The sequence below is a fragment of the Amphibalanus amphitrite genome, unplaced genomic scaffold (assembly GCF_019059575.1).
Source record: "Amphibalanus amphitrite isolate SeventyFive unplaced genomic scaffold, NRLGWU_Aamphi_draft 000066F_arrow, whole genome shotgun sequence".
Classification (NCBI taxonomy): domain Eukaryota; kingdom Metazoa; phylum Arthropoda; class Thecostraca; order Balanomorpha; family Balanidae; genus Amphibalanus; species Amphibalanus amphitrite.
This window is the reverse complement of record NW_024881562.1, coordinates 590,677-612,419: the sequence shown is the minus strand read 5'-3', so window position 1 is coordinate 612,419 and position 21,743 is coordinate 590,677. Positions and strand designations below refer to the sequence as shown.

Sequence of the window (21,743 nt, the reverse complement as noted above, 5' to 3'; positions counted from 1 at the left end):
CACACCCCTCCCCTCCCCACGGCGTCCCGTAGTTTCCCGGTGCCCCCGTGGCGAGGCCCCGCCCCCTGACCTGTCGGCGCGCGGTGATTGGTGGCCGGTTTGTTCGGGTTTCCTCGGTAGCGCAGTGCCGTGCGGTCTCAGTGCGCACCCTCGGTCCGACAGTGCCGGAGGTGTGCGCTGTGTCCGCGCCGGGTGCAAAGCGGTGGAGTGGGACAGAGGACAGAGGTGCCGTGGATCGGAGCAGAGAGAGAGGGAGAGAGCAGTGTGAGTGTCAGCCGGCACCGCGAGTCAGTCCATCGCTATTAGCTCTAAAAAGTTGTTTGGAGTTAACTTTGATTTTCACTTTGCTTGAATTTAAATGGCCTTAAAATTATGCCAATATCTCATTACTTATTCAACCTATACACATTCCATGTCTAAAACCATCAGGTATAAAATTCATGACTTTCCATTAACTTGCCGATGAGGTCCATCAATTATCTTTTGCATAGTAAACAACTTCAATAACAGATATATTCATTATTCAATTATTGTAATTTGGGGCTGATTCGCGGTGCCGACTGAGCTGACCTGACCTGACCCGACCGACCCAGTGTGAGCGGCGCTCATCAGTTGCGGTCGGCCCCCGTTCGCCATGGATGACGATAAGGGTCTGATTGGAGGCGGCCCGAAGCGCAGCTCCCTGCGGAGCTCGCTCCGCGGCTCGCGAAAGAAGAGCAAATCCGGCGGCTCAGAGGTAGGTCCGCTGGGTTCATAGTGCAGCGCTACACCGGTGTACTTACACACACTGTACAGTTACACCCGTACATCCGTACACCCGTACACCCGTACAGTACACCCGTACAGCTGAGCATCCCCATAGTTATCAGCCTTATGTCAGATAATACCGTACTAACAACCACATAGCCGGACAGTTCATATTGCACGTCATATTGCACATTACAGCGTTTACTGATACGATGGATTATCCTCGTACTATTGGACATGGACTGCCTGCTGGATAAGCGGATACAAATTGCGACCGACGTTTGCAACCATTTGAACCATTTGCAAAGAATGGAGACAGATAAGGTCTGGTAATGATGGAAGCAAAATAAAAAGGGTAAAGGAATAAACTAAGAAGAAGAATTATAAAAAATGACCGAATATTCTGCGCATTGTGCAGACATGCCTGCTGTTTTTCTGATTTTTTTGAAGCCTCTTGAATCGGAAAGAACTGATGAACGGATGAGTAAGAAATACGGAAGGCACCAATCACCGATAACAGGGCTATTGGTGATCATATAATTAAAACCGAGTCACCAATGACGCCAGCATCCATACAGACAAGCTGTCACTGGTCACAGTGGCTGCCTGCTTCAGTTTGCTGAGCCCAGTGCCTCGTATCCTGTATTTTCTGAGTCCTCTCACAATGAGCGGAGACAAACTGTCGATAAATCATAGATTTGCTGCTGTTTCGGTATCTCGAGAGATTCGCTGCTGTTACGTACCACGTTCTTTCGACGGGTAGATAAGCCTCCATTTGTCCCCTACTTAGTATGTCACCAGCTACGCTGCGTCCACTATCCAGTATTACCTTCAAATAGTCGTCAACAGCCGGTGTCTGATGATAGTTATTGACATATCGAGTATTGGTCACGGCGTTGATCATCGACCGCTAGTACCCTCACTCGGGTCGAGTCAGCGCCGCGGGTCAGGGCGGAAAGCGCCCAGCTAGATAACGGGGCTCGCGGTAATATTCTGAGGAATATCCGGCAATACCTTCTCGGAAACAGTTTCGCGTGACCTTTCACTCCAGTGTTGATGCGATATCAGTTTCATGACCGATCGATGCATGGCAATGGGTCATGTATACGGTAACAGCTCATTAAAGCACTACTGCCGCTTGTCAAGAAGCCAGACGCTGTTTCCATTATGTCAGCGGGGCCTTTAGCCCTTACCTTCAGCAAAGACGTCTGCTGGTGAACTGGATTGTATTGGCGTCAGATACAGGACTTTATATATGATGAAACACACGTGTACGAAACTGGGACGCTGACCGACACGCGTGAATGTAGGACGCAGGGCGGCCGGCTGGGCACTGCAAAGCGCAGCGTCAATCAACTTTATTATTGAACATGCGTGCGGGCCGGGCCGCCCGTCCGTCACACGATGAGCGTGGCGAATAGGATTTTGCAAGGTTTCAATTAGTGTAAACTGTGAGGGTGCAGGATGGAGCAAGGCTGTGCGACATTATCTCACCCTCCCCGGGAGCCGACAATAGGAGGCGTCAATGAACACTTGCAACAAGACATGATAGTATGATGCACAGGTATGCATTGTTGGAGATCGACATCGAAAGCAGCATCAGGTAGAGATCCCATCGGTTCGCCAGGCATCATGGTGAGCAGCAGAAATATTCTCGGACGCCGTAGAATGTAGATGGACCGTAGGTACTCGTATGTGCGCCTCTGGAGTGGCCAGCGCTTGGTGCTGGAGTACAGCGGCGGCCGGCTGGTATCCTGATATCGCCCGAGATGGTGATAGTGAGGTCACCAGGGAGGTGACGGCGACGTCAGGTGATGTTGTAGCCGGATGCCTGCAGGAAGGCGCTGCCACGAGTGTGGTGACGTGGCGTAGAGAGTTCGGTCCACCGGTACACCGTGCCGTGTTGATGAGGCGGGTGTGTAGACGGCGTCGGCGTTAGAAGACTGCTGCTTGATGTGCAGCTGGAGAACCAACAGGGGAATCTCGATGGCAGGAACAGACGGATGTCGACCAGTGCAGGTCTTCGCGGCTGGACTGGGCCCTTGTCCAGATGGATACGCGAAGATGGAAACCTGTGACCATAACTGACACATCGTTGTGCAAAGCGGCTGACAACCTATATTGTGACTCGAGGGGTGTTGAGATAAATGGTTAGGTAGTGAAATGTTGGGAACTTGGAAGAAGTGGTAATGCCTGTATCCGACTTTTTACGTTTGGACAAATCTACAAACTATAGTGAAGCAAAATATACAAGAACAATTGGCCAGCGATACAAGTACACATGATTTACAAGTAATACAAGGATACACATTTGACAAGCAAGACAATACATACCATCATATTTGCATATGGGTATGTGGACGGCACTTGGCCGTGTCTTCTTTATGAACCATGGTGCGTGACGTTCAAGTGACAATAAGCATCATGTGACACAAGCAACCAAAATGTACAATCAAAAACGTGAGGCTTAGAAGGGAGCAAAATTTTGGCCTCACCATGTTGCACTTCCGCTTACATGATAATGTGAAGATCCTCGAAGTTGTAGATGTATCGGGGCGCCGGCCGGGCGTGGCACGGTCGCACTGTGGTACATTGTATAAAATCAGGCTTGAAGAGCCTGGCGGAAGCGAAACATGATAACGGGGAAGTTTGAAAAATTATCGTTTAAAAAGAGTGATTACGAAAGAGAGGGTAAAAATACCAGCCAGAATGGCTAAAAACGAGATAACGTAGTTTTTTATAGATGTGCCAATGGAGGTTGTGGTCATAGAAATAGAGTCGAAAAGACCACGGGAGTGTGCAAGAGCTGTGTGTTGAACAGAGGTTTCATTACGTTGCGTAAGGTTCAAGATGGGAGCATCTAAACAAAAAGAAATGGGTTCACAGCTTTTTATTGATCGATGAGATAGACAAATTCTCTCTTTGTGGCATTGTTGGGAAGTAATAAATTCGATGGTAATGAGGGAGTCTTCAGTAGTGAGTGAAACGGCTCTAGTGGACAGCGGGATAGCGTTGAAGGAAACGGATGCGGGTCCTGACGAACAAAGGGATTTGGCACGTAGGACGATTTTTGCAGCCAACGGACATGAGTGACATCCGTCGACCGATACTACGGATTCTATCCTAGGACATATTTTGGATGTGGAGAGGGATAGTTACGCATCGTTGGTGATGAAAGGAGCGCTATGCAAATAATTTTGATTTACTTACTCGGTTACCTTTCTGTTGGCGGGTACAATCAGAGGCAGCGTCCGATGTCGTTCTCTTTGGTGCCACAAGAATGAGCAGCACGTATTTGTGATCAAAAGTATGAATTGGGCGAGAGGGGGAATATAACGTTTCCTACCGAGCCATTATCGTTATTGTTCGGGTATGAAGCAGTTAAGTATAATATCAAGGCTTGTGCTTTTGGCGGAGTCCGGTAGGTAGTTGTTTGGTTTTATGTATGTTCATTGATCCAAAATCAGACGAGGTGCATAATTGTACCCGCAATCTCGAAGATTGGTATCTGTGGACATAACAAGGTTGAAGTGTCAAATAACGCCATAAGGAGCTAGATTTCCAAATGTCAAAATGATGTCACAAAAAATGCGAAGAACATTGTCACACAAAACACCATATTCAAGACATTGCATGTCATTTCATGTCATTTCATCTCATTTCATTGCATGTCTTTGCATTGCAATTCTTAACTATACTTATAACTAAAGGGATATATACAAAAGGGAAGCGCTTCCATATGTACAGGTACCTACAACAATCTTTGTCCTTGGCTATTCTTGAGCTCTATCTAATCCTTTCTCTCTTTTCTTTTACGGTACCGGAGCTCTATAATATATTCTTTCTCAATTCTCACTTTTTTCAGCACAAGGACGAGAGCTTTTTTTTTATTTAACTGGCAGTTACGTTACTGACCATATCTTGGAGGTGCCCGTAAGTTGGCTCTTGGCCTTAAATTATAATGCGGTGGAGCTTGTTCCATCGCTGGTCCTTGGGCATTGTGAATTTCCTCCATTTCTGCCAATTCAAACCGTCGCTGCGGCGGCATTCTATCTCGGACCTCTCTCTGTTCCTGCGGTCTTTCGGGTTGAGGGTCTGCATGGGTCCCTGGGTCGGCCAGCAGCGTAATGGGAGGGTTCTCGCCAGTATTGCTGTCTGGGGTAGCTTCGCCTACGGAACGTGTAGCAGTTTCACCACTGTGAGCCACAGGAGGTTTCTGAGCTTTGAAGGGGTTGTCCTCGGTGAATTTTTTTAATCGGTTGACGTGCACGAGTTGCACGTCACCGGGATTTTCCAGATGCTGGATGCGTGCATTGACGGGACTAGTCAAACGCAGCACTCTGTATGGACCTTTGTTTAACTTTTGAAGCTTGCGGGTGAGTCCAGGTTTGAATTGAGGATTGTGAAGGTACACCAGCATGCCTTCATGGATGGACGGAGGATTGGATTGGGTTGGATGGGATCGTTCTTGCGCCAAGATGGCGGCCTCATTGTTGTCGCGCACCACGTCATGAAGTGCCGACAAATGTTTATGGAGCAAGTCACGGTAGGAATCAATGGAGGCAAAAGGATCAAAGGGCAGTTGAGCATCGACGTCCAATGGAAGAAGTACATCACGACCAGTGAATATCTGAGCGGGAGTTTCACCGGTAGAACGGTTGATGGAAGACCGAATGGCTAAAAGAGCCATGGGCAGAACTTCGTCCCAATTCTTTTGGGATGGATCGACGAAATGAGATAAGATATTTGCTATAGTAGCATGCAGTCGTTCCACACGGCCGTTGGCCTGTGGATGACGAGGAGATGAAAGGATGCGTTTGACACCCAGAAGCTTACAAATGGATTGCATGAGTTTTGAAGTGAAATTGGATCCACGATCACTAAGAAGAATTTTACTGATGCCGTACCTTGAAATGATGTTTTCAACAAATGCTTTTGCGACAGCTTCGGTCGTGGTTTCGGCTAAAGGAATGGCTTCCGGAAATCGACTAAAATGATCAATCCAGCTAAGGTAATGGGTGTTTCCACGATACGAAGTTTTGAGAGGACCTACAATGTCAAATGACGAAATATGCATTGGATATGCTGGTGTGAGCGTTCGTTGTAGTGGTGCTTTTTTGATGGTTTTGTGAGCGTTGCGTTCCATACACTGCTGACATGAGTTGACGTATTTCTGTACATCTGTGTACATGTGTTTCCAGAAGAACAACAAACGAATTTTTTGAACAGTTTTGTCTAACTTGAGGTGACCAGACCAAAGAGTATCATGATATTGTTGTACGATTGTCTTTTTCATTGGTTCTGGTACTACAAGTTGATCGACGAAAGGACGGGTCTTGCTATTTTGAGATGAGACATGATAAAGCAAGCCGTCTGAGCTGAGGAAGTAATTTGACAATGGCTCATGAAGCTGTAAATCCATGCGAGCAGTTGAATGGCCAGATAACTGGTTGATAATGGGAATGAGGTTGGGGTCTTTTCGTTGCTCGGCTTTTATCTTTTCTCTTGTCCAACCTTCATGTTCAAACGAAGTGGCAGAAACAAACCCTAGGAAAGTATCCTTTGACTGGGAATCAATTTTAACGCGAGACAGAACGTCAGGTTTTACGTTCAGACGACCAGGTAAGTAAGTAACATCAAAGTCATAACCGGAAAGTTTGAGTGACCATCTGGTCAGACGGCCACCTGGATTGGTAGCTTTGAACACACCTCGCAGAGGGAGGTGGTCGGTGATGACATGTGTAAAATGACCTACAAGGTAACAACGAAGGCTGTCAAATGCCCAATAGATGGCTAAACATTCTTTTTCAGTAGTTGAATAATTTCGTTCTGCTTTGTTCAGCTGTCGGCTGATGAATGCTACGGGATGAAGTTCTTCACCGTGCTGTTGTTCCAAAACAGCAGAGATCGCAAAATCACTTGCGTCTGTAGACAAGAAGAAGTCTTTTGTAAAATCTGGAAATCTAAGAACTGGGTAATGAACTAACGCATCTTTGATGGATTGGAATCCATTTTCACATTCTTCAGACCATATAAACTCTACATCTTTCTTGGTCAGAGCGATCAGGGGCGCAGCTAATTGAGACATTCGCGGGATGTGACGGCGGTAGTAGTTCGCGAATCCTATAAATGAACGAATTTCTTTGACTGAACTTGGTCTGGGGAAGTCTCGAATCGCTTGAATTTTGGATGGGTCTGGACGTACGCCATGCTCATCCACAATGTGACCGAGATATTTAATTTGACGTTGCATGAAAGAACACTTAGATGGACGTAGGACGAATCTAGTTTCTTCGAGTCGGGTGAGAACCCTATCAAGCTTTTCTAAATGGTCATCGTAACTTCTACTAGCAATCAGAATGTCGTCGACGTAAAGAAATGCATCGATACCTTGTAAACCAGAGAGAGCAATTTGTAACGCACGATTCAGTGCGGCGGAAGCTGATTTCAATCCAAAAGGTATAGAGGCATATTGGAAATGCTGGTTTTTGGCTGTGAATGCGGTATATGGTCTCGACGACAACGAGAGAGGGACTTGGTGAAAAGAGCTAAGCAAATCCAATGTCGAGAAAACAGTACAACCAGAAAGTTGATCAATCGCATCCGAAGTAAATGAGTTGGGATACCTATCATCTTTGATCTTTTCGTTGAGAACACGGAGATCAGAAACAAGGCGGTAACCACCTGATGACTTTTTGACTAAAATGATGGGTGCATTGTACGGTGAAACAGCGGGTTCTATGATACCACTAGCAAGTAGTTTGTCGATTTCAGACTTAACTATATCGCGATGGGCAAACGGGAGTCGATACGGGTTTTTGTATGCAGGGGTTGGATCTGAGAGTTCAATGTGATGTTCATACACATTTGTGATTTTGATATCATCTAACGTATTACCAAACGTACCGACATGTTTCATGAGCATATCGCGCAGTTGCGATCGGTATGGCTCTGGGATGTGATCGAGCTGAAAGTCGTTTGGAGACACTTTGTCATCTTTGTCAGGTTGAGTGGATGCTGAATAAGTTTGTCCTGACGAGTTTTCATCGTTCCTGTCAGTTTCTGATTTGGGAGCAGCAGGGTTGAGCTGTGCTATGCGCAAGTTCTTCCGAAGTAGAATTGGACGAGCCGTAACGTTTGCTACACGAACTAAAACGTACGACTTGGTCAAGAACGCTATTGAGCGAGCGACCTGTATACCTGCCGTTGATTGATCGACGTGACCCTGGATGAAGTATGGGGCCTCAGAGGGTACCAAGTAGCGCGGTAATTTCATTTGAACGAACATTTCTGAAAAGGCTGGAATTTCGACTGATCTGGACAAAAATAAAGGGTGATTTTTCCCTTCATCGATGGTGAAAGCATCGTTTTCGTCGTAAGAGATCAACGGGTTATCAATGTCGCGCGGTGAGTCAGTGGTGCCAAGTAAGAAGCGGACACGTTTTCGTCGCCTCGGGCTGAGCCGTTGCGGCGTCTGTCGCTGGGTGGATGTTGCGGCGCTAGGCTGCAGGAAGGACACACTTTTTGTGTCCGGATTGAACAGTAGCTGGTGGCGGATGATGAAATCTATGCCGAGAATGATGTCGCAACCGAAGGAAAGTGACTTATCGGTCACATAAACAGTATGCTGAATAGTACGGTCAGACACGTGGATGGGTATTTGACAATGACCTAAAATCTGAATTGGAGTACCGGTAACTCCTAAAATAGATAATGACGACTTCTCCAGAGGACTCGAAATGCTGCACGACTGGAAAAACTTGTGACTGATTAGACAAATGCTGGATCCGGTGTCGTACAAGGCTGAACCAGGTTGGTCCTTAACAGAGATTTCCAGGATTGGTGGACGAGGGCGTGTACCTGAATTATCAGCTGCCATGCTCGCGAACGCTGTAGTCCCATTTAGCGTCGCGAGCGGTTGCCGTTTGGGGATGGACTCCGTCGGGAGTGACTCGATCCCCTCCGATCCGGAGATCGGGATTGCGACCTTGAATAAGATCGGTGCCGTCGGTCCCGAGAGTGAGACCTTGATGAGCGGCGATAACGATCATAGCGGTCCCTCGATGAGTGACAGTGATCTGAACAGCATTGTTGGTGCTGTAAATACGAGGGAGGACGATAGGAAGAATGACTTTGGCGAGCTGGGTATGCGTTTCGCTGGTGAGTATATGACGGTGGCGTTGAATAGCCACGGCCACGATTGGGAAACGACCCACGCTGGCGAAAGTTTCGCCGGAAGGGCTGTCGTCCTCTCCCACGCTGAGGGGTTTGGGAGGCGGCGAGCTCGAGGCTGGCCACACGGTGCTGCAACTGCTGAACCACGTCCGAGTTTAACTCCGCGGCCGACACAGAATGTGTAGCAGATGTGTCCGAAGATGGAAGGAACACACAATTTAATTCTTGGGTTCTTGCCAAAGCTATGGCGGCATCAAAATCGGATGGGTTTTGTGGCAAGACCAGCTGACGTAGGCTTGGTTTTAAGCCTTTGACGAAAGCTGCTGCTGCGGTTCGGTTTTTTAGCTGTTTGGTTTCGGGGGTAGCGTCCCATTCGGTCAAACATTTGGTTTTGTTTCTGAGTCGGAATGCATACGCATCGACGGACTCTTGCGGATGTTGTGTGCAAGTCATTAGATCTTGTAAACGGGATGATACGGGGCGATCAGAGTTGATCGCGGATGTCAGGCGAGTAGCGAATTCTTCAAAGGTGGGAGCATGATTCAAGTCATGACGGTTTCGGACCAGTTCGGCCATTTTACTGTCCAGTTTTGTTTTAGCTACTTTGAGGGTGACGCTGTCGGGCCAGGAACCCATGGTTTTAGCGTCACGGACTTCTTGCAAAAAATCTTGAATCGGGAATGAACCGTCATAAATTGGTATGAATGTCGAAATTTGGTGAATGTTAAGGCTAGAAACTGGTTGGGTATGATCGACCGGCATGGTAAGACCAGAGAGAGATATCTTTTAAGTATGAAACCAACTATGAGAAGAGAGGATCCTATATCAAAATTGAACAGAGTTGAAGACCTTTCTACCTAAAAAATAACTACACACAACGGGACATGGGTCCGGGTTGGGGGGGGGGGGGGGGGGGTAATAGATACCCCAGCCACCGCTGCCACCAAATGTCAGCGGGGCCTTTAGCCCTTACCTTCAGCAAAGACGTCTGCTGGTGAACTGGATTGTATTGGCGTCAGATACAGGACTTTATATATGATGAAACACACGTGTACGAAACTGGGACGCTGACCGACACGCGTGAATGTAGGACGCAGGGCGGCCGGCTGGGCACTGCAAAGCGCAGCGTCAATCAACTTTATTATTGAACATGCGTGCGGGCCGGGCCGCCCGTCCGTCACACGATGAGCGTGGCGAATAGGATTTTGCAAGGTTTCAATTAGTGTAAACTGTGAGGGTGCAGGATGGAGCAAGGCTGTGCGACAATTATGACGTAATTTAGACAGCGGTTTCGGACATTGCACTGTTAGTTCAGTAAACTGACAAGAAAATAAAGCAAACAATATTGATGTGTGAAAATGAAAATCGTACACAAACGTGTCATTAGCAATGCGCTCTCTCGCTTGCAACAACGGTCACGGCCGCAGATCAACGTCTTTGGAGTGAGTAATGCAATATATCTTTGCTGCGTGGAGTACTTGCAATAGACATTCATTTTCGCCATGCGTGCTTAGGTAATTGAGCCTTTAGTTTCCATCACCATGCGTGGCTTTCCTCTTTTGTTTCGTCCATACATAATTTGCGCAAAGATGAGGATACTGTCACAACATAAATGACGTTCTGCGAAATGAAATAACATCACGGATATTTGCAGTAGGCTAATGATGATCCATGCAAAACGCAGTGGTGGGAAATATCCCTGTCCGATAGCGTACTTATGATTCACTTCCAGGCTGACTGGGTTTATGCTGGACACCCTCATCGCGTTTCCAGTCCGTCGGCGCCATCTCCTACGCCTGTTACCCGAGTGTGTACTTCTTTGGAGTGACGTAGAGTTGGTGAATCGACCGCAAGACCGGCGAAATTACCACCCTGTTCCGTGTCCATGAAAGGCTTACTCGATGACGCTCATGTGTTTTCCATGATTTTGCATTCACTTTTATGCTGTTGTTATTACGGACACTCTGATTTTTAGATCGGCCGCCGTACATAGAACCCACCTACGTTATTTCATGCGGCGATTCAAGTGGCCTTGTTTTGGTGCTGGATCTCTGGAAGTTTGGTCGCGAATAGCGGTAAAAATAACATCGACAATTGGAGCGAAGTGTGGCATGCGTCACGTTCTCTGTGTTCCGACTCGGCCAAGGCTCTCATTATCACACATTGTGTGCTCATGTGGCGGAAACAGCCGCCAAACTGAGCGCAGTACGCTGATATTTCCTGGACCCGCTCACCTTCTGCCTTAATTTGTCCGACATTTGCACGTTATCATTGCACTCAATCGTGGCGGTGCTGCGTGTCAAACAATGGACCTTCGAATTGGGTATCTGCACATCTTCCCAGAGCGGCTGCGACGTCATTAAAACGTGTCGTCAATCATGGCAGGCCATGTTTGGTGCAAGTTAGAGCGCTTTTACCTGGTTCGTGACTTTTTCCATTGGACCTGTGGCCTTGAGAACGAACGTGAAGCGCTATCAAGAACTGGCGTCGAAAGGCGCTGATACAAGGGTGAATTTTGGCGTGCTTGCTTTCGCCGGCTTGTTCGGTGTTCAGGGGCGCCGCCTGAGCAATTGCATGCAAGGACGTGAATGGGTGGGATGAGAATCAAGCGGTGGAGTCACCCGTCCATGCAATCCGGCTTGGCTTGGGTTCGAGCAGCAGATACCGAGGACTGGAGTATATACAAATTCATGGCGTAATACATATCATTGAGGAATATTGGTGATCGAATATCGAGTGACTGATGACGAATGACTTCGTTATCAATCAATCCAGTGATTAAGGAACTATCGATGTGTTTTAGAGCGCTTCCGCCTCCTGCTCAAAACTGGCCCATGCTCAGCTACTGTGTCTGAAGCCAGGGAAGCCGTTCCTCCTCTCACCCCTGCAAGCGGTCACGGTCGAGGACACGGACGGCTGTGGCCCTGCCACGGTCGCGAGGCACCAACGAACTGTGACGGCAAGGTCAAACAATGCCAACACAATCGATTTTCGAAGCTTTTCGTTGGTCGGAGCGACAGGCTCTTCCGGACTCGACCTGTACTTAGTTAACAATTATAGGTACGAGAAATAAAAATTATTAATGTGCTCATGGAAACTTTTGGCTGGCGGAAAAGACAGTGTACCTACCCACTAGCTTATTTTAAGTCGGTGTTATTCTTTGTGAGGCGCGATTTGCTCCGTCCACCATTCTCGACGGAGTCTGAGTTTCCGTGATGGGACTTGGAAAAGGTCGTATGGCGGGACGTGACATGTAATGCCTACTTTACATTTATTGCCAGTATGCATAGCACTGGAGCAGTTGGAATTTAGTGTGGCCGCTGCTGAACAGCGGACTCAAATGAATCACTCGCCCGCCAGCGAAAGGTACCTAAATTCGAGATTTAGTGTCAAGGCTCGTATCGAATTTGGTATCAAGTCTGGTGGTGTCGAGGCCTCAAAAGAAGTTACCTGATGCCTCTGTACCTGCACTTGATGCAAAAGATATATCATTTCTTTGAACGGCCAAACGTCATTTGCTTGATACCAAAGGACTGACAAACGAGAGGGATTACAACACAACCTCTTCAGTGCTGAGTGCAGGTGATTGGTGATTTATAACGAAGTCTGGATTTTGGTGGAGTGCTTACATTACCGCTAGCTATGATTCGGTGTGTTCGCAATACTAGTAAAAAACGCATTTGATATTAGGTATGTACATGAAGTTGAGGATAGGATATAAAATTGTTTTGCCGCTCAGAGCCTTGCTCGACTCGTGTGTGAATTTTCGCGTATTTTACTCAACCATGGGTTCCATGGTTTAAGTGTGATTTAACACTTCGATGCTGCATTTACCCGTAACATTTCACGAGTGAAAGCAAAACAATCTGTTTTGCCTATGCCTATACTGGTTTCAGTTTTGTCTGACATTTTTTTCTGCCGTCGTTCCTCGTAGCCTGCAGGAAAGTTGTCCTCATGCTATGGTGTGGATGAAATGGAACGCTTCACTTTCGAGCCGATGGCCTCGAGCATTTGGAAAGGGGCTAAACGTAACGCAAGCTTACCGTTTTCACTCGCTAGCATGTCGTGATTTCTGCTCAATTATTTTGAGGTCATCCTCATTCCGTCTATCGATTAACCGAGTCTTACTCAACTGAAGCAATCAGCTGCTGTAAGAAGAACTGCCTATCCATATGTTGAATAGGTAGATTGGTGTCCTTAGCAGTCAGCATGTCTGATGTTTCAGTAGGTAGGTCTTATTCTCGTATGCCCTAATTGAATGCTCATTGAACCATGTGCAAACTCTAAGCGCTAAGGGCTCTATTCTCCTGGGGCCGTATTCACGTCGATCATTTTCGTAAGAACTTCCTTACGGTTGATCTTATTCTTATCTTATTCGGTTGATCTTACGGCATTTTTTTTTAATCACGTGAACTTCGTCGATAAAAAAGTTATACTAACGAAAGAAAAGGCCCTGGACCCTTAAAGCTTTAATAAACAACATTTTCTGACCTCGGGTCCTTGGACCTGTGGGTCATAATTTGTGCATGATGAGGTCATTACCTATCATGCACCTGAAAGCGGGCTCCCGATTTCTTGCAAGTTTCGACCACACTCGCTTGTGACTGAGAGTACATATTTTTTTAATAAATTTAGCTCGAATGTTTTAAATGGACGGATTGACAGAGCCGGAGTCCACGCTAAGCAGAGCTTGTTGCGTAAACCCCGACCCCTACCCTCCGATCGCGCAATTCCGGGTAACGGGAGAATTTAGATGCCAAAGTTTAACGTACCCTTCAAAGCTGGACACGGCCTGTCCCACTAAACTGACTCCAACTGGCTGCGGCTACTCCCACCAATCGCAGACCATCCCCGTCACTCGTCAGGAGTCTCAAACATCGAGCGCCGCAGCGTCTCGAAACGGGCTCTCACTACTGGGAGTCTGGTGCTCTACCAACTGAGCTACGGGACAGGCTATATGACAGGCATATGTGCTTAATGTTTAGCCCAGTGACTCCCGCTTGCCGGTCAGGTCGTCCGGTAGCTCTGTGAAGGGAGATGGCGCCACCATAGCCGTCCACAGGAGAGCGACCTCATACACCCGCAGTGGCGTCCTCTATACCAGTTGTATCGCATTTTCAAGCGCCCTCTCCTGTCGCGCCGACGTAGCCTGTAGTTTTCAGCCCGGTCACTAGATGTCACTACCAACACCTGCTATTTTCCGGCTTGAGCAGCTTCTGTTCGGGGGTGCTCCCTGGCCATTATCAGCGATGGTAATGTTAGAGGGCCACATGGCTATTCCATCATACATTGCAGATGTTGACAATGTCATATTATTCACGCTGCATGCAGTGGTGTCTATAGTCCACCGTGCCTTGATTTGACAGAAATGATGGACTGTCCGCTGACACTGTGACAGTTAGAGGACTGGCTATCTGTTGACAGTGCTAGAGGCGACCGGAAAGCCAGACCACAATGTCACCACAATGTCACCACATTGTCGCCACATTGTCGCCGCGATGACGCCTCTGTCTGTTACAATGTCAGCATGCTGCTTGTCGCGGCTGCTTGCTGACATTGTGACAGGTAGAGGCATGGATGCCTGCTGACAATGTGACTGATTGAGGCGTGACAATGTGACCGCCAGAAGTGCCGAGCCAAATTGCCTGCTGGTGCGTATGATAAGACAGGGATGGACGGGCGGCCTTCGACAGGTGTAGCTTGGAGTTGGGACAGACCTTGAGAAACAGACGCCGTCTCTGTACCGTGGGATGGTGTTCAGAATGTATTATATACCTAGCTGCTGCATCGCATGGCCATCTCATAGTGCCTGAATCGTGCCGGCGCATTGATTTATCTATTCAACAAACTATCCACCGTATACACTGGGGAGGGGTGGGAAGGTAGCACATTGGCAACACGGTCATTCATAATTGTTTTTGTATGAGGAACCTGTGGTGTAGCATCCTTTGTCTATCATCAATTTAACTACACTGAAAAAATTTTTTACTCACTTTTCTGAGTAATGACTGAGTTGCCATTTTGTCCAATGGTAAAACTCACTCTAAATCCGCGTACTCAGGTAAAACTCAGGGCGGAACGCAGGTAAAACTCGGGCAAAACTCATTGCAAGTGAGTAGCATGTGAGTAACAAAGTGAGTTGCCATTTTGTCCGATGGTAAAACTCAGATAAAACTCAGTAAGTACTCATGCGTAACTCATGTCCTACTCAGACAACTCAGGCCAAACTCAGGTATTAGTAAGTCATTACTCATGAAAAACTAGGAAGTAACTCACATGTAACTCAGCTGGTACTAATGTATAACTCAGGTGGTAGTACGGCCATAACTCAGTTGGAACTCATCGGTTATTCAGTGAAAACTAGGGCTGTACTCAGGACGTACTCACGTCGATAACTCATACGATACTCGGGTGTTACTCAGGCGCCGCCTGAAACGGCTGATCTGATTCGTTTTATATTGGCTCAAGCCAATGTATAGGCTCGCCGCCCATGATAACAGCTGCCGCATCAGCATTATGCAATATGCATGCATGATGCTGATACAACAGCCACTACCAGGCAGCTAGTCTATATATTGGGATTGGCCAATATATAACGAATCATTGCCCAAAACCAGCATACATATCTGTATTATACCATGCCCGACCAACGTCTAGTCTTGCACTATTCGCCCCAGCCCTTACAAGAAATACATGTTTGTAGAAACGGTCGCATTGCGCTGTATTTCAATTCTGACCCACGCCAAACTGCGTCGGGGGGGGGGGGGATCGACTCCACGTCAGCTCGTCAGCTCAGCTTCACTCTTTTGCCAGCTTCTCGACCTCAGTCTTCGCGGCTACAGGTGGCTGGCGCTCAGCATTGAATGGTGCGTGGAGCACATGGATACACACAAACCACAGCGTGTTTCGCACTTTGTGCGCCGTTTGTTGACTGAGCACAAAGTGCGCCGTCGCCCACAGCAAAAGACTCCCTTCCAAACCATGGATCCCCACAAGACTTCCGTTCGCTCCACGATGAGGCGGCACCGTTCGTTTTCTTCGGACTTGTTATGATAGGGGTGATCCAAATTTTCGTCACCCGTGTACGCCACCACTGACGCCTTCTCCGCCAAGATGCAGAGGAGGCTCAATGGGCCGTTCCCTGAAAACACAATAAAAAAGTCATTTTCTTTTGCCAGTAAGAGAAACGGAAGTTATAGGGCATGCAAGGTGATTGAAATATCAAAAGTTATCAAGTTACTTCAGCTCAAAATTAATGTTAAACCGCGCCGTGCTGGTGCTCTGAGTTTACCGTGATGTACTGGGGGAGGGGGTCGTCTTAACGTCCCCTCTTCTAACTCGGCTGTTGGGGTTGGGCCACGTAGCGACACGCCGTAACCGGCTTTCGAAAAAGCATTAAAGATATTTAAGGAAATACTTGGGTAATTTTAAGGTCAAGTCAAGTGCCAGGTCACCAGAGGTCAGAAAAGGCCAAATTTTGCTTACTTCAATATTTTCGAAAAACTGGTGCTTAACTCGGAACCAAAAGAGCTGCCCGCGGAAAAATGCAGTCAAAAGCCCTTTCGACTTTTTTTTTTGCTGGCGTTTGATCTCAGATTTGACCTCAGGTCAACAATTAAGCCTCCAGAGAGCAAAAACTCTAAAAAAGCCGTTTTTACCAAAATGTTTTCTGTAATACTTTCCACTCAAGAGTCACGACATTTATTTTGCCGTTAGCATAGTGTTCCTCTCGTCGGGACGAATGAACTATAATTAGACCTTGAAAGGCCATATTTAAAACTTGACCTTAGGTTGACCTGACCAGGTCATGTTGCATATCAGTCGATCCAAACCGTCAAGCTGAACACATATGAGGTGTTTTATTGCACTAGCAAATATATTTTATACATGCCGTAGGTTGATACTTGAGACATGGTGATGGGACAGTATCAAAAACGCTATACAATGAAATCCGTTCGATATTTTTTTGACATTTTACCTCAAACTGGTGTGAAATCGAGCGGTGAATTCCCTGAGCGAAAATGACAAAAATATCGAACGGTTTCCATGGCACGTTGCGAACGGTGCGATCGTCAGCGACCATTGAAATTTTTCCGATGTTAAGTCATTTGACGTGACCTGACCTTGAACGACCTGGGTCTAAAATTTCTTCATATGCAGAAACAAATGTATGAGCAGGTGTGCCGAAAATGGTGGCGCTGCACGCCGCCGTTCTTAGATATTCGCGAAAAACCTGAGGGGGCGGGGTGGGGGGCGTAAAACGCCACCCAGCACAGCGCGGGTCAAGGTCGGATGGTCACCTTAACCCGGCACCGCCTGGGCTATTTCCGTACCCACATCAGCCTGGGGGGGGGGTCGGATCCGACCCCCCCTGTTATCTCGAGAACCAATGGTCGTATCGAGCCCCGCGAGGCGGCGTTCGAAAGGTCTCTTCGAGACCTTCCCAAAGCGCTCTTAAGATTTTAAGATTGAGGTCAACTTTCGGGTCAAGGTCAGGTCAAAGGTCAAATTCAGGGGGTTTGCATGATTAGGCTTATGGACAGCGGAATCGATAGCTGATGCTCGAAACTCACCACAAATGACCTCAAAGACCTAGTGAAGGTACCATGTGCGTATAGGGGTCATACTAAGTACGGGTCAGGTCAGGTCAGGTCACGAAAGGTCACGGTTTTCACTTTCTGCTACATGGGCGTGCGACACATGTTTTATGGCTTATTTTTCACGCCAAATCCGATGGTAATGGTTATATGTGACCCCAATTCACTGTGCTGGTGATAAGTGTGCATTGAAAGCATAAAAAATCGTTTATACCATACATAACTAAACGAGGGCTAAGAAAAAAAGTCAATTTTTTAACTTTTTATTTTTGACATAAAAATGCACTTTTCTAGACGAGCTTTGTCCCAGGAATCTAGTGGTGCCATTTGTTTTCTCATGCGATGTTCAGAAGTGCCTCTAATTCGCGAAAATGCTTATGACGTCACCATGCCCTATGCATGTTGGAGCTATTTTTTACAATTTGGGGGTCAAAAATCAAGATAGAAAGTTGAAATTTGGGACATCTAATGTTCTAATAGAGCTCTTTAACATATATTCCGGTTTTTTGGAAATTCTCAAAATTTTGGATTTTATTAGCTGTTTTCCAAAAAATATAGTTTTTTGAATTTTTAGGGGTGAAAAACGCATTTTATGGAAAATCCGAGATAGCCATTTTAAAGAACTTGTTGAGCTGCGTCTTTTCATGTCCTTAATTTGCAATTTGCTTAAAACCTCGATTTCTGGCGATTTTTTAAACATTTACCATTTTTTGGCTGAAAACGCCATGTAGTTACATCACTAAAATCGATATATCTCAGAAATTTTTGAATTTTTTTTTTCTTGAAAATTGCACAGGAGACGTCAAATTGATGGGGGAGAAGGTATGCAAAGTTTCAAGTTGATAAAATTATTTCAAGTGTGGTCGCTGAACGTCTTAAGTCTGTTGCGACGTTACTTGTAAGTCCCGACCAGACTGCTTATTTGAAAGGCAGGTTTATTGGGGAAAATACCAGGTTACTGTACGACATTATTCATCACTTTAGTGTCCAAGGACTCGATGGAGCTGTTCTGGCGATTGATTTCGAAGACGCATTTAATTCTCTGAATTGGCAATATACCAGATGTGTGTTAGAATTAATGGGATTTGGAAATAATTTTATGGACCTATTTGAGATGTTGTACACTAATAAAAACAACTATTCAAGGATTATCCTCAATGGATATCTAGGAGAAAAAATCACGCATAGTCGCGGCTTTCGTCAAGGTGACCCTGCATCTGGTTTGATATTTATTTTAGCGGTAGAAATCCTAGCGAATTTCCTCAGAAAGACGCCATTTAGAGGCATTAAGCTACCAAGCGGATGTGAAGCTAAAATTTCACAGTACGCAGATGACACCATTATATTTTTGGAAGGTAGGAACCCCGATATACGTATAGTGATGCAACAACTTGGAGAGTACAGTAAGTTCTCTGGTTTGAAACCTAATATCAACAAATGTAAATGCATGTGGCTGGGGCCACCAAAAAAACCTGTATGCGAGAGTCTCCCCATCACATGGGTGAAGGAACTAAAAGTTTTGGGCATTATTTTTAGTGCGGATCCAGATGAGGTAGAAGAGTTAAACTTCCCGGAGAAAATTAAGAGCATGCAGGCATTATTAGACTATTGGCGAATTCGGAATCTTTCTCTCTTAGGTAGAGTGACAGTAATCAAGACTCTTGCCATATCAAAATTAGTTCATTTATTTTGTTCACTTCCAACCCCACGTGTGGATACCATGAACAAAATAAAGAGCATGTTGTTCAAGTTTTTGTGGAACGGAAAAAATGATAAGATACGAAGGACAAAAATTTGTCAATCATATCAGAATGATGGAATAAAGATGATAGACATTGACATATTTGTAGCCTCACTGAAGTGTTCCTGGATAAAGCGTCTGCAGGACAATAGTGCTGTTGACAGAAGGTGGGCAATAGGAAGCAGAATTAGTTTGAAGCAGCATAGTGATAACTTATCTTGGTATGGTGCATCAATGCTTAAAAGTCTGGCAAACAAAATCGAAAATAAATTTTGGGTTGATGTTTTACAAGCATGGGCGAGATTTGTAGAAAACTATGAACACAAACCGGAGAGTGTAGCAAGTGAAATGATCTGGTGTAATGATATATTAAGGTTTAAGTGCTCAACTAATAGGAACTGGAAGTCAAGAGGACTATTTTTTGTGAGTGATTTGCTTAAAGGCAATAGCCTGCTGTCAAAATCGGAGATTGAGAGAAAGTTTGAGGTCCGCGTAAATTTCATAGAGTATAACTCAATCAGGGTAAAAATGAGGACGGTACTTGACATGATCGAAAATGCTAAAGATGAAAATCCCCTGCCAGCGATACCGCCAAGGACGTACTTAGTTTTACATTCAGAAAAGCTTAGTCAAGTGGTAAGCCAACGATTATTGGAAAAGTTAAATAGAAAAAATGATGACATCCGGGATAAAATAAAAGAGAAATGGCTGCGTGAAAACCAGCTGTATCGGAGAGGGACATTGATCGCAATCAAGCAGGTTAGTCAGTCCTCTTGGCTACAGTCCTTTTACTATAGGATTGTCAATCGTATTTTGCCAACTAATACTTTCTTGTTGAGAGCTGGTTTGGTAGTGTCGAGTAAGTGCACATTCTGTGACTCTGCTGAGGAAACGTTGGATCATTTGTTCAGGAGTTGCGAGAAGGTGCAGTCGTTTCATTTAGCCGTGCAAGCCCTTCTGAGACAAAACTATTCTTTTTCGGTCTCAACGCAACAAATTAGCAATGTGTTTCTAGACCCGGATGAAAGAAAAATTATAGGCCTCATTGCAATGCTAGCAATGCAGTGCATCTGGTTCGCCAGAATGGACAATACTGAGCCAGAGGCGAGGCGCTTCGAAAACACCCTAAAAAGCCATTACATGATTGAAAAATACGTCGGCATTATGAATGGTTCGCATGAGAAATGGCACTTAAAGTGGGACGGTTTGCATGGGATGGGGGGCGGGGCGGCTCGGACCACATACGCTCTTACGCAATCATAAACATTTACACACATGCACACACACAGCACGCCCACACATAAACGGTCATGCAAGAATACATATATAACATTACAGACACATATACGCACACCCTCGGAAACAAGACATGTGTCGCCATGTGCGGCGAAAGCCCCCGCCCCTAACCCATCCGGGCCAACCCGTGCCTAGCCTCCCATCATATGACGGGAGGCTGGGCCGCCGGCCCGCCGCGCGCCCCGCCAAACCGGCTCGACTGGTGGGCGGGTCGCGTGGCGGGTCGGCGGGCAGGGGCGTCGCCTCGCGAGATGGCAGCATAGGGCGCGAGGCGGCGCGGGCGGGGGCCAGCGGCCCGTTTGGAGCACCGGGGAGGCTTACGGCCTCCCCGGGGCCGGGGCGATAACAGGCATGTGCCGCCCCGGCTTAGCCAGGCGAGCAGAACCGGCACGGTGCCCTTAGTGGGGTGTTGAGGCTGCGGGGTGTGCCCGTGTGGTGTGATAGTTGTGGGGTGCGTGGGGGTGTGGTGAGGTTGATGTAATGATGTGATGATTGGTCTTATGTCTGGATACTGTGTTTTGAATATGCAATAAATTGATTGTGAAAAAAAAAGTTTCAAGTTGATAGCTCAAGCGGTTCATGAGTTATTCAAGAAAAACGGAGGGGGGGTCGGATCCGACCCCCCCCCCCAGGCGGTCGCGGGTTAACAGTCGGGTTTTAGTCTCGCAAAACACTTCCATGGGCGTCCAATATTAAAATCAGCTTGAAACAATCACATAAAATGTGTTATACTTAACAGTAATGGAAATAAGTATGTCACGTCCAAACGCGTCTCGCCGCGGTATCTAATAATCTAATATGTAAGGAAGGTTGAAAATGCTCGCTGAAATCGAATAGTGTACGAAAATATGTGTGTAGGCATTAAAAAAAACAGTCGGAAAAAATAATAACAGTGGAAAAATAATAAGCACAAACGAGACAAAATAATCTTAAACGGTTCAGCGAGCGGAATTAAGACCATGGGCTCCACCACCGGGGGGGGGGGGAAGGGTACGGGGGACGTGTCCCCCAATATTTTACATTTTTAACATTGTGCCTATGGATGCTGCATGGAAAGGATCGACTTCAAACAACCTTCGCCCCCCCCAAAAAAAAAAAAAATCGGGTCGTGACGGAGTTCTTGTTTAAAGAAGTAAAAAGGGTCAAATGAACGTTCTTTTAGGATAAGGACAACATTATCCCACAAA

General features: G+C 46.5%; 1 protein-coding gene across 10 annotated transcripts in view; it reads left to right on the top strand.

Annotated features, from left to right (window-relative positions):
* The window catches only part of LOC122378857 (band 3 anion exchange protein-like), a 178,218-nt gene that overhangs the window by 109,991 nt on the left and 46,484 nt on the right, over window positions 1-21,743 (top strand). The window contains exons 1-2 of one of the 10 annotated variants that reach the window (XM_043360460.1): window positions 141-264; window positions 594-736. The exons of 8 other annotated variants lie outside the window; for them this stretch is intronic. In XM_043360460.1, coding sequence (XP_043216395.1) covers window positions 635-736 — 102 coding nt within the window. In that variant the 5' untranslated portion in view covers window positions 141-264; window positions 594-634. Of the gene's footprint in view, window positions 1-140; window positions 265-593; window positions 737-21,743 lie in introns of those variants that run through there. One more of the 10 variants, XM_043360457.1, reaches the window with a different exon arrangement.